This window comes from Arachis ipaensis, chromosome B04 (assembly GCF_000816755.2).
Source record: "Arachis ipaensis cultivar K30076 chromosome B04, Araip1.1, whole genome shotgun sequence".
NCBI classification, from domain to species: Eukaryota; Viridiplantae; Streptophyta; class Magnoliopsida; order Fabales; family Fabaceae; genus Arachis; species Arachis ipaensis.
The window spans coordinates 129,457,870-129,474,295 of NC_029788.2; the positions used below are offsets into that span (position 1 = coordinate 129,457,870).

Below are 16,426 nucleotides of genomic sequence, written 5' to 3' on the forward strand. Positions count from 1 at the left end.
TCAAATTCTACAATAAAATATAATAAAATAAATATCAGCAATTTAAATATATTAAAATAGTAAAGTTAATTAATGTATGTAGATAAAAAAACAAAATTCAATCAACAAGAACAAAATACTTAATTTAACACAGTTTAACAAATTTTAATCAACAAGACCAAATTGTCAAAAATAACAAGAACGACATAAAGTTTAACAAAAATAAGAACAAATTCCTCTAGAACAATACAAAATTAAACAAAAATAAGTACAAACATACTGATAAGAGGAGATAGCAGCGGCGTCACCGAGAAGAGGAGACGACAACAGTGTCACTGAGAAGAGGAGGCGACAAACGACATCATTGAGAAGAGGAGACAGCAGAAGACGTGTGATGGTGAGAGAGAATGAGTAAGAGCGAGTGAAATACGAATACGAGAGAGGAGTTTCTTTTTTAGGTTAGGGTTTGTGTTTGTAGAGACTGGTGTGTGTGTGTGACACTTCTAAGTACTAGGGGGTATTATTATTATTATTATTATTATTATTATTATTATTATTATATACAATACGCGATTTGGTTTAGTTTGGTTTGATTGTGCACAGTAAAACTGCAAACCGAATCAAAATCGCAATAAAACCAATCCTAAAATTGAGTGATTTGTTTCCATTTTCGATTTACATCAATGAGATTTTGCAATTTTTTTGGATCGGTCTGGATTTAAATACTCCTGTTTATTACTATTTAAAAATATAAATAATATAGCTAATAGCTCCTTCTCTATTATTCTATTATTCTTTTTTTTTTTCCAAAAAATGACATTAAAAAAATTGAAAATTTTAAATTGGGATAATATTTTTTAAAAATTACACAAGAATTCAAATGTAAAGTAACAAACCATAGTTAAATATTAATTTTGATCAAATTTAAGCAATCTAAAGTAACAGTGTAATTAATAACTAAATAAAAAATTAATCAATAAAAAATTAACATGTCACATAAAATAAATTATATATTAATTTACAAAAAATTGGTTAGAAATTATAATTTGCAAAATGAATTTTATCATGGTTTAAAAATTTATTTTAATTAAATTAATTAAGTTAGAGTAGTGATGATTAGTATCAATCATAATAATAGAAATTAATTCTTTCAATAATAATTGAACAAGTTAAAGAGGTCAATCCTTTATTTACGAGGATATTGGGTTGAAATTACAATATTAACCAGATATTTTAAAACACTACGGCGTCACACCACTGTCAGTTTTGTCTCTTCGATTTAAATAGAGTAACAAAATAAACCATTAGAAAGTAAAGTATACGCAAATGGATGGACACATGACAACATGCATAGTTAAAAATGGAAAAGTATAGGGACAGCAACCTTTTAAATTCTGGTCAGTATGTAATCAACAAGAAAAATAAGTCATGGATGAAATCTCACACTATTAAAATCATTGTTAATAGCTATTTTATGGTTACAAATTACAAAAATTACTGATCCCTAACATTCCTCGTTAAAAATATAGGGTTAATTTTCAGAAATCTTTATGCAGCTGACATATGGACAACAAAAAATATTATTTTGTCCCACTAATTTTCTCCTCTTTACATTTGCATTGATACTTGTGTTAGGTTAAGGCGTTAAGCTGTTAGTGTTATTTTTATTTATTTTTGAAGTAAATTACTATATACTCATTAACATTTGAGTTAGTCCAGTGGTTAATTAATACAAGGACCCATTCAATGAAACTCTTGACTCTAAAATGTAAATATAAGAAAGCATGCATTTCCAGGTAAATTCGGAAGTCCTATTGATTCCATTTCCATTCCCATCTTCTACGCTTGTTTGACTTTGATTTTCGACAGGGAACGCGTTAAGCAAAAAACGGAGATGCAATTATATAACGAAAACATAACAAGTGAAGAAGCAGAATCAAACTAGTCAAGCAAGCTTTTGTCTCTAACTTCGTCTTCACCCAGGCTTCAGGTACTTCACTTCTCCATAAGGTACTTGGCAAACTTTTCTCTCTATATGTATATATGTAAATGATTATTTGGTAAGTTTCTACAGATCAGAAAAGAAATAATCTTAAGTCTCATGTATCTGTTCATGACTGACATTGTTTCAGATTGGAATAATGTTTCTCAAATGTTTACGCTTTGGTGATTCAAAGAAGGGGGGAAAATATCCAATAGTAATAGAAGAGCAATGCCATCATTTTTCGTTTCAAGCTCTTAGAAAGGCAACCAACGGCTTTGACAAGAATCTTCAAATTGGAGAAGGAGGCTTTGGTAAGTTTTACAAAGGTTGTCTCAAACATAATAATGGTGATGCAAGTGATCATACGATCGCATTGAAGGTGATGCCTATTTGGTATTATGAGTTCAAGAAGGAAATTGAGATGCTATGTGAGCTTCGTCACACAAATATAATCTCCGTTATAGGCTTCTGCTACCAAAAAAAGAAACGTATTGTTGTATATGAGTACCTGGCGAATGGATCACTCCATGATTACTTGAATAATAAGAACAAAGAACCACTGTCATGGAAGAAGAGACTAGAGATCTGCATCGGAGTAGCACGTGCTCTACACTACCTTCACGTTGGAGCCAAGCGTTGTTGTATCATTCATCGTGACATAAAGCCTCATAACATTCTATTGGATGGGAATATGGTTCCCAAAATCTCGGGTTTTGAGTTATCATTGTACGGAGCGCTCTCTGCATCAAAGGAAAAGAAAATTGAAGTAGATTGCGTTGCAGGCACAGTTGGATACATTGCTCCTGAACACATCCGGCATGGTTATGTCACTGATAAAAGTGATGTTTTCTCCTTTGGTATGGTTCTGCAATTCGTGATGGGCCACGGTGTTTCGCGCTTCAAACATGATGCCGACACTCTTGAGGAGACAATAGATCCAAATCTGAATGGGAAGATTGCACCAGAATGTTGGCAGGTATTCACTAGTGTCATACAGAGTTGCTTGCAGCACGAAGCAGATGAGCGACCTACAATGGGCCAAGTTGAGATACTGCTTGAGAATGCTCTCTCATTGCAGGAACAAGCTGATATTACAAACACCAATGCTGCTCCCTATACTTTATTATCCACTACTTGTTTGTCCGATATATTTTCAGGTTGTATAAGTAATGGTGATCTGACCTTTGATGCTTCAATGGAGGAAGGCTCTTTCTCGGAAGTAAGTAGTGACTAAGAGTCTAAGAGCAAGTATCAGCTGAATTTCTTGTGCTTCTTATACTAATCATGTTTCTGTTTCCTTCTTTGCTGCCTGTTAAATGACACAAATATGTGTGCAGAGATTATTATTAATTTATTGCTATTGTTGTTGTCAATGTATTCAAATAAAGGGCACCACTTAAATAAAGATCCCAAAAATGACTTTATGGTAAAGACGCTTACGTGGCAAAATCTAAACCATATATTTTAAAGCCACACTTTTCACTTAAAACCGTAACTCTTCACAAAGAAAAGCGTCACCTAATAAAAAAAAGTAAATTAGAAGATTTAAGAGAAGAAATAATTAAATTATCAAAATTAATAGATCAAAAATTAATGATTTTAACTAATGTTAATTGTAATGATACCGAATTCTTAAAATCAATATAAAATAATTTTTCTCAAAATCTTTATTTTACTATAAGTTTTATTGAAGGACTTCAAAAACCTGAAAAAACTTATTTTTCACACGGAATTTCAAAAAAATGTTACCATGGAAATGATTCTCCACATCTTTATCATACTTTTAACCCACAATTAAATTCTATAGTAGATATGCTTGAAGAAATATTAGTATTCATAAAATTTCAAAGAAATAAGGAAAAAGAGAATCCCAAAGAAGAAAAGTTTCAAAATATAATCAACGTAATAGATTTAAAAGTAAAACCACCATTGAAATTATGAATATTGAAGAAAAATTAGAAGAAGTTACAATGTTTTTTAAACAATTAAAAATGACTCAAGAAAATAATATTATGGAACAGGGATTTCAAATAGAAGAAGAATTAGTAAATTCTGAAAATATAGAAAATGAAGAACACATCCTAGATTATTCAAGTGACGAAGAACCAGCAATTCCAATACAAGTAAAAAATGAAGTTGGAACATCTAAGGATAATCAATCTCAATTTAAATGGAAACAGGTTTTGATAACTATGCTTTTAAAAAAAGATTTATAAATAAAGATTCAAAATATACAAAAATACCATCAAAATACGTTCCTAAAATCCAAGAAATGGAAAGAGAAAGAATGCTTGACTTAGACTGTAAAAAGAATGAAAAATAAATTTTCAAAAATTGGTTGAATTCCTTCTTATTAGAAGCCTTTACTAATCCAAAACTTAGTGAATTGTCTGGAAGAGATATTTGGAATTACATAGGGTTTCATACTAAAGGAATTATAAGAGATTATATGACATCAATAGAAAACTAAATAATAGAAGAATTAGCAACAAAAACAACAGCTTATGATAAAATATTATATATAATGATGATTCTATATAAAGAATTTTTTGGAAAAAATATTATAGATCATAAACAAGAAGTCTATAATAAAGAATATCAAGAAGCAAAAAACCATTTAGCTAATATTCAGATATATGATCTATGTAATGTGAAGTCTTATATATGTGAATATAGAATACATTATTACAAACTAAAAGAAGAAGATAAAAATCATTATCTTAGTATGTATATAACAAAACTTCCATATCCTGCTAATGAATTTATAATGGGAAGATTTATAAGAGAAATAAATAGAGGGACAATTGAAAATAATTTTGGTGGAGCAACCTCTGCAATAAGAGAGGAAATAAAAGAACGTTGTATGCAAGAAGCGACTCAAAAAAATTTGCAAATATAATTAGAATTTGCTGTCAGGATAATGAAGAGATACCCCAAAAATATGGTCTTAATAAAAATTTTCAAAGAAAAAGAAAATATCAATTTAGAAAAAGAAAATACTATCCAAACTGGAGAAAAAAGAGGTATTTTAGAAAAAGAAATAACAATAAAAACAAAAGACAAAAAAATGACTATTGCCCGAATAAAAAAGAAAATTGTAAGTGTTGGTATTGCCAAGAAGAAGTACACTATGCAAATGAATGTCCAAAAAAGAAGGATAAAAAGGATCTTACTAAGCAAATAGAAATTGCTAAGTCTTGTTTCATGGAACCATTAGAAGAATCTGATGATAACTTAGACTATATTTTTGAATATGTCTCAGAAACAGACTCAGAGACTGAGTAATAATGCCACATTTGTTACTATAAAAATAACAGAAAAGTTTACAAATGCTTTCATAGATACTGGAGCAACACAATACTTTGCTAGTACAAATATAAAACTTGATTGGAAAAAATTAAAGAAACCATTAAGAGTTAGAATAGCTGACAAATCAATACATAAAATTGACCAAAAAGCAGAGATGGCTGAAATTTTTATTCAAAATTATAGGTTAAACAAGAAAAAGAATCATTAGATTCTAAATATTCTCCAAAGGAATTACTTTGCAGGTATATTTCAGGGACTTTTACTCCAACAGAATAGAGATATACCACTCATGAAAAGGAAACTCTAGCAGCAATTAAATCTCTTAAGAAATGGAAAATTGATTTACTACCCAGAGAATTTACATTAAGGACAGATTCAAGTTACCTAATAGGTTTCATACGATATAATTTAAAAGTTGATTATAATCATGGACGATTGGTAAGATGGCAATTATTTTTGTTACAATATCCAATAAAAATTGAATATATTAAGGGTGACAAAAATGTTATTGCAGATACATTAACAAGAGAATGGAGTTCGTCTACAACGCATTAGATCAAGAAATTCAAAAATATGAGCAAGAACTCGAAAAATGCAAGCATTGTCAGCAAATAAGAATACAGATCCAATCCCTCAAGAAGGCCATTGAAGCAATGAAATCAACACAACAAGCAAAACCATCAGAGTTCAGCCAGCTAAGCATGGTGGACAAATCAGGTAAAGAAAAAATTTCAGAAAATAAAACAATTGCTGAAATTATTAAAAAATCCACCCAAGATAAAAAAATATTATGTAATTTATAATGGCCCCATGAAATGAGTATATGATGCCTGGGAAAAAGCAGCACCATTCACACATCAATCAAGGATAATTCATAAAGGAGGGTTTTTAACACTGGAAGAGGCAAAGGAATCCTTCAGGAAATATGAAGCTCTTCATCCAGAGCAAACCCTAAAAAGAGCAGATAAAACTCCAATTCAAACCCAGAGAACAGGGATAATAAGAAACATTCCTACAAGGGCTGAAATCAAGGAAAAGAAAAGGGTCTGTAGATCAAATCTCAGAGAAACCCTTAATATAGTCCTGAATTGGACTAAAGAAAAAAGGGCAATTTTGAGATATTATCCTATTGCCAAAGAACAGCTAACAAAGCTGGTTATATTTCCAGAGGCTTCCCCATCTGACACTTATCAGTTTTTTCAGTATGGATTAATTGATACAATTTTAATTTTTAATGATCTAAAAATTATTAGTAAGTTTCCTGCAGGATTCGTTGATGCAGTAAAGAGATTTAAAAATATGATTGACAATGTAAATCTAAGGGATATATCCCTAAAATTTACAAACAGTCAACCTATTTTTAATGAAGAAGAAGAATGCTTGGTTCCAGCACACCAAGTAATATTCATGTCCGTCTTCCCAGGAAATTTTCAACCAATTGATCAGATTCAAGATTTAATAATTTACAGTCATGAAGGAAGGCTAGCCAGCACATTAGCAAGGGTCTTTGAAAGAACTCAAAAAATAACGAAAGAATCTCACACAAGGATTAATTATAAAAGTAGAAATACTCTACTTGTATCCAGTAAGAGAAATGAAATTGAAGAAAGAGAGATGAGACTCTTGGTGGAATTTGAATCAGCATTCTACAACTTATCTGGACTTTTAGAAAAACTCACTGAAAGGATAAAGAAGAATCTCTGCTATTTGATAAAAGACAGAGAAGACCACAAATGCCAGCTATGTGCCTCAGAAATATCTGAAGAAAGCAATAATGAAACGGAATCAACCCACATGATAAAGGAAGAAGACAATGCATCTGAAGGCCACATGATAAAAGAGGAAGACAGTGCATCTGAAGCATCTCTCAACATTATTGCATAATGACGTAAGCACTTAGGTCATAGAGCACTAACAATGTAGCTGGTGCAAGATAATAAACAATGACGTAAGCAATGACGTCATAAGAAGGGTAAGGATGGGAATTGTCCATCAGACCCAACCATTATAAATAGATTGCTTAGGCAATTGTAAGAGCATCAGACAATAGAAAGTAGAAGGCTAAGAGTACTCATATGCTAGGAGAGTAAGGAGGAAGCTACCGAGGCGATTCTATAGTCTGAGGAAGAATTCCCTTAGGGAAAAATAGTTCTAAACTCCCATCTGGAGTTAGTATCTACAATCTCCCCTTTGGAGATAAAAACACCTTATGTAAAATATACTAAATAAAGGAAGTTTTTCTCTAGAAAGGTACATCTTCATCCTAGTCTTTCAATTATGAATTATTTAGAAAGTTTAGAATTAACAGAAGAATCTGATTATTATAGATTAACTGCTTTATTAGATAATGAAAAACAGGCTGTTCTAAAAACAGAATTAAATCTCAAATCAAATAAAAATTTTAATAAACAAAACCCTTTAAAAGAAGTTTTTAATAGAAAAATATAATATACTATGGAAAAATTCAACTTGAAGCCCCTATAAAGATAAAATCCGCCAATGAAGAACTTGAAATAGCTTTGATAAATGATGAAGAATTGAGTAAACAGATTGAGAAAATTAAGGATCAACAAAAAAGATCTAAAATCGGATGGATTCATATTAGTACTATACAAGTCTTAATCAAATCTACATATATGAAAGGAATTAATTCACCAATAAACTTAGCAATCTTAAATTATGACAATAAATAAAGAAGAAATATATGTAACTTATCAAGACAAGAAACAAGAGCTCTTTGAAAGAGAAAATCGGTTGAATTATTTACAATTTTCTGAAATAAATCAAAGAGCATTTGAAGCTCTAAAAATAATTTATGACAAGTTGAAAAGAGAAGTTGAAGAGCTAGAAAAATTAATAGAATCTCTAGAAAATAGTGATGAATCGATGATAGAGTTTGCAGAAATTCTAAAATAAATAATGAAGCATAAAAAGATTGAAAAACCAGAAAATAAAATAAAAAAAAAAGGGCAAAAAAATTAAAAAGTAAAATAAAGGAGTATAAAAGGGAATTAAATAATCTTCAGATCAAAATTAATGACCTTATAATAAAAAGGATAGAAATAAGAATAAATATAAACAAGTTGGAATTAAACTTAAAAAATTTTATAAATGCCTGGAAAACCATATTATGACTTAAAAGAATTAAAGCTATTGAAAGAAAAAAATGGAGAATGAAGTTAAAAAATTAAAAAGATATTTAGAAACAACAGAAAGTGTAGAAATAAAAGAAGTTTTTGAGGATTTGAGAAATTATAAACAGATAAAAGATTTTATATACAATAATCCATGCAAAAAAGAATATTATAAACTAAAATAAGATTGAAAAACTATAAAAATGAAATCAGAATTATAAATATACATCAAGGACTAGTAATAAATAATCATACAAGAGAAATAGTAAAAATGGTCAATACTTTAAATTATAAATTTGCAAATTATTTTTATCAAAATCCTTTAAATAAAGCACCACCAATTGAATCTATACAAATTATAAACTTATTCGAAGTAAAATATGAAGAGTTAATAGAAATTTCGAAAAAGAAATTAAAAGAAAAGTCGACTCTAAAAAATTGGTATCAGAGCCAAGTTAACGATTAAGGGTAATACTTTCTCTTTAAGCAACACTTTTAGTGATACGCTTTTAAATCAATAACAACCACAAAATGAAAAACGTCCTTACGAAAAGATAAAAATGGCATCTTTACCGTAGCATCCCCTTCAAATAAAACTTTTATCGAGAAGGATGAAATATATATATATATAGATTTTCAAAAGAGAAAAGTTACGTGTACAACAATTTTATGTTATATTAGTCAGCAGGTATTTTTAGTCTAGCAGCCTAATAATATATTTTGAAGAGTGTTAAGGGGCAGCAACTTTTGTGTTTTGTAACCATCAATTGGCCATCAATAGTATTTTTAATGGTATGAGATTACATTTAATGGTGAAAGATCACTCACTTTTCTTTCGATGGTTAAGTGCTGGCCACAAAATACAATACTTTTTAATTCCTTCCTTGCTGGCTGTAAAATTATGCACATGTTGCCTGTTGGTGTGGCAATAAACATACTCTCTACTCTCTAAACCTCTACTGTCCTAGAAATCAAAGCAAAGCTATTTTTAGAATAAGTTTGCGCAGGTCTTAATTTTCAATGGCTTATCTACTCTTACATTGTGAATTTATAATTGCAGTTATACACTGATTTCAATTAAAAGTACTACAACATTATTGAATTTTGTACTTTACAGTATAGGTAGAAACTTTAGTAACCATAAGGCTTCAGGGAGAGCATTGCAAAATAAATAGATATGAAGACAATTCTCCGAAACATGTCTTGAAATATTAGAATTCGAATAACATTGTTCCACTTATAACAATAAAGCATGACCACTAAGATTGTGCCATTTGATTAGTCACAAACTACAATATTTGCAAGCTCCTCTTCTAAAATGGTGTTGAATTTATGGATTTGAGTCCTCCCAAGTGCTACACCAACTTCAATTATTCCATCTTCTTTGTCCCTACAATCAGAGAGGGACACCAACTGAGAATGTAGGTGAACTACTTCACTCAATTTGGGTTTTCCCCACCCAAAATCTGTCTCATACACATCCAACTTTGGTGAAGATGCAATCCGCAACATACGGTGCCCTATTGTAGCAACTTCACTAAAAATTGACTTCAATCTTTCAGCACATTTATAAGGTTCAGATTGCATTTCTCTTACTTTGCTTCCAATAGCAATAGCTGCTTCAAAAATACCATTTTGCCCCACTAGCTTGCTCCTCTTAATTGCAACAATGCCATTAACCAAACAATTTCCAAAGTACGTTGAGGGAATTTCCAATTCACCAATGTTACGAGTACGACAATCTAACCAAAAACATAGGTAAAGTTCTTCATCATCATTAGTTTTAATATCTTGTTCTAATTTTATCTTACAAACCCAAAACAAAGAACATGTGACAACAAAGGTTGACAAATGTGATATCTCTAGACCATGTCTTTGGCACTTAGTAGACACATATTTCTTCAAATTATCAACATGGTCACGCGTCAAAACAAACGTGAGTCGAACATGGTTATTGTCGCTAAGAACATTGTGGCCAAGGCTCATGAACCTTTCTCTTGGAGAATTCCACACTGTTTCTAAGAAAATAGCCTTAAGCCCATTTGGGTCTTCAATCATGTCTCTATCATGAGATGGCAGAACAATATTATTCTCTTTAGATCCACAAACTGAGGCCCAAAACTTCATGAAGTGATGGAATCCCTTCCCATCTACAACCACATGACTGAAATAATAGGATTGAAAGCTTAAACAAAACCACAATAATCTAAATTATATTCGGTCTTTCTAATATTTAACTTTAGAACAGATCTGATCCAATTTATATTGGATCTCAAGATGTATCATAATTCATGTATTTCACCTAATAATTTCAAAATTTAAGAAAAAGATTCTATAATATAACATCAAAATATTTATGGCTAAAAGTTCTAATATTTATTTTTTGTTGTTCTTTTATATTAATTGATTATGAGAGAATGGAGAGTATTTGAATTTTGATCATTATTTTTCTTTCCTCATGCCTCATAATTTTTTTTCCTATCAACCAACTCACAAATTTTATTAAGATAATTCTAAATAGCATTTTGGTATTTTTTTTTTTTTACTTATATATTTATATTGCATAATTTGCATTTATTTACTGAAATATTGTTAAAATTGACCAAACCGAACTAATGGCAAGTGCAAAAAGATTGGATGAAATTTCACCCAAAATTCAAATAATACAATTTGGATTGAAATTTGTTTTTTTCCTTCAACATTAATAATCCAAACTGCACGTGAAAATCCATATATACCTGAAATTGATGCATATGGCGAAGCCAGAGTTAGGGAAGATAGTGACTTGAATAGCCATGGGAGGTATCAACAAGGTGCCATCCTCTAAGGCACGTGGAGAAGGCAACATAGGAACAAAAGCGTGGAAGCACGTGACATCTTTTGGTGTGTCAGATACGAGGTTGTCGAGATTTGTTGTTGTGGACTCAGCAACTATGAAAGTGAGAGTGTCACCTTCTGAATAGAGAATGTGAGGGGTTTGTGGCTTTTGAGGGAAAACTATGTTTGAAGAGAAATGGAAGAAGTGTTTGAGAGTGAGTGAAAGTGATTGTTTCAGATTTGGAAGCACTTTTTGTAAGAAGTGTGTTTTGGAGTAAGGGAATTCATAGAAGAAAATGCGTTTGCATGTTATAGGCATGCATAAATAAGGAACATCAAAGAAAGAAAGGGAAATGGAGGTTGGAGAAGGAACAGAACCTGGTGGAGGACCTACTTGAAATTGCTCTATCACCTTCACTACTGTGTCATCATGATTCATCACCTTGTTCTCCATGGAACGAAACTTGGGTTTCAGATTCAGAGTTTGTGTTGATTCCCCATGTCTTCCCTAGCAAAGCACGCTCATAGGATGCTGATAGGAGAGGGGTAAGATTCCCTAGAGGCTAGAGCTTTTGTTTCTCCACTATATGTCTTGAGTCTCGTGACTGCACATGTATATTTCACAATGATACTTTAAAATAAGAGTAATGCTAGGGGGCCAGCAACATTTGTGATTGGTAGCCATCAACTAGCCATCAATGATGATTTGATGGTGTGAGATTGGTGTGAGATTTCATCCAATGGCTCACCTTTTTCTACTGGTTACATGCTGGCCAAAATGCAATAAAATTGCTGGCCCCCTAGACTTTTCCTTAAAATAAATCAAGTAGTAGGGAATATGAGGACTATAATCGTGATTATTTTTAAATAATAACATTATATTTTAATGATCATTACAGAATATGGTGGCCTCATTGTTGTAGTCGTTTACAATATATTATATTTTGAGTGCTTGTTTTCGGTGCATTATTTTGATTCTAGTAGTAAAAGTAAAAGCACTAAAAAAAATTAAAAAAATATCTTTTTTGAGAAGCTGTAATTTATATCTTTTTTTTAAAAGATCTTTTTTTCTTAAAAAAAAGATATTTTTCATGTAATAAATAAATAAAAAAATACTTTTATATTGTTATACCCAAATATAATTAATAGATAAAAAGATCTTTTTGCATGAGATACCAAATATAAAATTACTTTTACTTTTTCATAAGATCTTTTAAAAAGAAATAACTCAAAAAAAGATATTTTCTTAGAAGTTCATCCAAGCAAAGTCTGAATCATGAATCATGAATCATGAACTGCAATTTCTTCAAGGAACTGTTCCATAAGGCTATTGAATTTCATCATTTGAGTCCTTCCAAGTGCTATCCCAACTTCAATTCCACCTTTGCCCTTGCAATCAGAGAGTGAAATTGACATTGAAGACTCTACTTGAACTACTTCACTCATCTTAGGCTTTCCCCACCCAAAATCAGTTTCATACACATCCAACTTTGGTGAACCAGCAGTTAATAACATATGCTTCCCCAATGTAGCAAACTCAGTAAAATTTGACATTAATGTTTCAGCTCCTTTATAACCTTCATATTGCAAGCATCTAATTTTGCTTCCAATAGCAATGGCAGCTTCAAAAATACCATTTTGCCCCACTAATTTGCTCTCAGTAATTTCTGCATTGCCACAAACCACACAATTACCAAAGTATGTTAATGGAATTGAAAATTGAGGAAGGTTACGAGAATCTGCCATAATTGCCAAGATGTGTAATTCATCATCATCTTTGGTATTATCTTCTGATTTCACCTTACAAACCCAAATCAAAGAACATGTCACCACAAATGTCGAAACATGCAATGTCTCTAGACCATGGTTTTGGCATTTAGTAGTCACATATTTCTTCAAATTCTCAACATGCTCATTCCTCACCACAAACGTGCGCCTCACCATGTCACTAGGAACATTATTAACTTGGCCTGTGGATTCCATGGTTTTAATCGGGATATTCCAAATAGCTTCTAGGAAAATGGGCCTGAGCCCATTTGGGTCTTGGATCATGTTCCTATCAAGCAATGGTAAATCAAGGCCCACTTTAGGCCCACAAAGCGAGGCCCAAAACTTCATGAAGTGATGAAACGCTCTCCCATCAGCAACCACGTGTCTGAAAGTAATGCATATGGCTAAGCCGGAGTTGGGGAAGATAGTTACCTGAATGGCCATAGGAGAAATCAACAAGGTTCCACTTTCATCTTCTTCCAAGGCACGTGGTGAGGGCAAAACAGGAACAAAAGGGTGCAAGCACGTGACATCTCTTGGTGAGTCAGATACGAGGTTGTTGAGATTTGTTGTTGTGGACTCAGCAACTATGAAGGGAAGAGTGTCACCTTCTTTGTAGAGAATGTGTGGAGTTTGTGGCTTTGGAGGGAAAACTATGTTGGAAGAGAAAGGGAAGAAGTGTTTGAGAGTGAGTGAAAGTGATTGTTTGAGATTTGGAATCACTTGTTGTAAGAAGTGTGTTTTGGGATAATGGAATTCATAGAAGAAAACGCGTTTGATTGGAGGGCAACAAAGCCATGGAATATCAAAGAATGTAAGGGGAATAGAAGTTGAAGAAACCGAACCTGGTGGAGGACCAATATGACACTGCTCTATCACCTTCACTCTTTTATTAGCCATCAAGTTTTAATAATGGAACTCTTAATTTGGTACTTTACATTTTGATTCTATAAATAACCGATGACTATGTGTAGATATAAGACTAGAAAAGGAAGAAAAGAATAAAATATTATTAGATTAAAGATAAACAAATTGCTCAGAAAAAAAATACTGTCATGTATGTAGGACCACATGCTCAAAACTTCAACTTGTAGGGCTAAAAAATTTGAATATGAAAGTAGGAAGAGTGTTATATTTTAACATGATAATTTTTGGTGTTTTTTAAAATTATGGAAGGTATACAAATCGGACCTTTTAATTTGTGTTTAAAAAATTTTAAAAATTTGGGGTACACAAATCGAACCCATCGATTTGTGTTTAAAAAATTAAAGACGGTCCGAGTACAGAAATCGGACGGTCTGATTTTTGTACTAAAAATTGGACAGTCCGATTTATGTAACTCTTAAAAATCGGATGGTTCGATTTATACTCCATAAATTAAATTATTTCACATTTTAAAAAAATAGTACAATAGATCACAATTTAAAAAAACACCATTGTTAACCCAATATTAAAAATAAAAATATGCAACTTGTAGAGCTATATCGTATTGTGTAAAAAAAGGTCAACGTTCATAGTTGCCATGACGTGAGGGAATACGTTAGGCTGCGTTAGTCTCTCTTCCAAATTCCAATCTCATATTCTATTCTGATCTACAAATCAAACGCGACCTATATAAACTATAAAGTATGGGAAATGACGCACTCATATGTAAAAATCTCTGTTTAATTAAAAATTATAATTTCTTATTTTTTTAAAGTCTTGTTAAAAAATATTTTAGTAAAAATTATTTAAAAAAATCATTTTTTACTTTTTTAATATATTAAATACATAAAATATTTTAAAAATTAAACTTATTCTTAAAACATAACATGGTTAAATCATTTTTTTCTAGGTTTTGTGTAAAATTAAGATATTCATTGTTAAAAGGGTTAACTAGTTATCTAGTAGAATAGGACTGACTGATGATGAATTCTATTTTTAAATAAGAGTGGTGGCATATAACACATTCAAGGATTAAAATAGAATTTAAATCATATTACTTATTTAAGGAAGTTTTTTTAGATAATTACATCTTCTTTCCAATTATAAAGAATGTGGGAATTCTAAAAAACAGCAGTATAAACAGGACAACAATAATAAAAGAAAAAATAGAATCTAGCATTAAACATCAAATCACCATAAATCATTTTCTTATGTCTTTTTATTTATTTTAAACTTAATATTTGTACTTATAAACACATTAATTACCAACACCATTGATTTGTGCATTCTACAACTTTTTATCTTCCTCTTTTAACGTTTCTAGTACTAACACTCCATTATTAAAAACAATATTATTTCTATATCTCCATATGCATCAAATTATAGAAAAAAAAAAAAAAATAACACCATCTACACTTCCTTCACATCTTTTCTTATCTTTACACTCCATTATTAAAAACAACATTATTTCTATATCTCCATGTGCATGGAATTATAGAAAAAAAATAACACCATCCACACTTCCTTCACATCTTTTCTTATCTTTCTATCTATCCACACCTCAAAGCATTTTTTGGTGGTTGGTGGCCAAACCCAATTCACACTCTATTCCACCAAAATTGATCCCCACATCTTCCATATACAATCACATGGAAAAAAAGTGATATACCGTCTCCAATTTTTTCTTACATAATACATAAAAAGATTTTGCTTTTGGCACAATCTTAAACTTACATAATCTATCTCTAGGACTCAATCTTTCTAAAATTATAAACCACATCAGCAACTCAACCGGTGGAAACACAATATTTTTCCACAATTTTTTCGTGAAATTATACATATTAGATTCCACTCCTATCTCTTTATTCATATATACCAACTTATTTAAGGGACTTAAAAGACTTGCACTATACCAAACTTGTAATTTGTTTTTGTTTGTCTCATCTTATAATGGCAAATACCATTACTTCAATTAAAAGTAAAATCCTTGCAAGACATCAAGAACGATAGACTAAAATAAAAACCCTTAAATATTTTATTTAAAACTAGCCGAAAACTTGAACCTTTTCATGATCATGAAGTGCAATATTAGCAAGGATCTCTTCCAAAATAGTGTTGAATTTTTGCATTTGAGCCCTCCCGAATGCTACACCAACTTCAATTCCACCTTCTTTGTCCCTACAATCAGAAAGAGACACCAACTCTGGAGAATTTACATGAAGTACTTCACTCAATTTGGGTTTTCCCCACCCAAAATCACTTTCATATGCATCCAACTTTGGTGAACCTGCAATTCCCGTCATACGATGCCCCATTGTTGCAAATTTACTAAAAATTGACATCAATGTTTCAGCACGTTCATAAGGACCAGATTGCAATTCTTTAATCTTGCTTCTAAGTGCAGCAGCTGCTTCAAAAATACCATTTTGCCCCACTAGCTTGCTTCTCTTAATTCCTACAATGCCATTAACCAAGCAATTCCCAAAATATGTTAAGGGAATTTTCAATT

The 16,426-nt window shown here is 31.2% G+C and overlaps 3 protein-coding genes across 3 annotated transcripts; 1 reads left to right on the forward strand and 2 right to left on the reverse strand.

Annotated features, from left to right (window-relative positions):
* LOC107635462 (receptor-like protein kinase ANXUR2) lies at positions 1,917-3,379 on the forward strand. Its single transcript, XM_021122085.1, has 2 exons — positions 1,917-1,989; positions 2,112-3,379. Exon 2 carries the CDS (start codon positions 2,121-2,123, stop codon positions 3,195-3,197), a length of 1,077 nt encoding a protein of 358 aa, XP_020977744.1. The 5' UTR covers positions 1,917-1,989; positions 2,112-2,120; the 3' UTR covers positions 3,198-3,379.
* LOC107635457 (coumaroyl-CoA:anthocyanidin 3-O-glucoside-6''-O-coumaroyltransferase 1-like) lies at positions 9,650-11,941 on the reverse strand. Its single transcript, XM_016338931.2, has 2 exons — positions 11,145-11,941; positions 9,650-10,570 (listed from the first exon to the last, which is right to left on the reverse strand). The coding sequence occupies exons 1-2, from the start codon at positions 11,675-11,677 to the stop codon at positions 9,685-9,687; spliced, it is 1,419 nt and encodes a 472-aa protein (XP_016194417.1). The 5' UTR covers positions 11,678-11,941; the 3' UTR covers positions 9,650-9,684.
* On the reverse strand, positions 12,397-13,953 carry LOC107635459 (coumaroyl-CoA:anthocyanidin 3-O-glucoside-6''-O-coumaroyltransferase 1). The gene has a single exon (XM_016338934.2). The coding sequence runs from the start codon at positions 13,891-13,893 to the stop codon at positions 12,505-12,507; it is 1,389 nt and encodes a 462-aa protein (XP_016194420.1). The 5' UTR covers positions 13,894-13,953; the 3' UTR covers positions 12,397-12,504.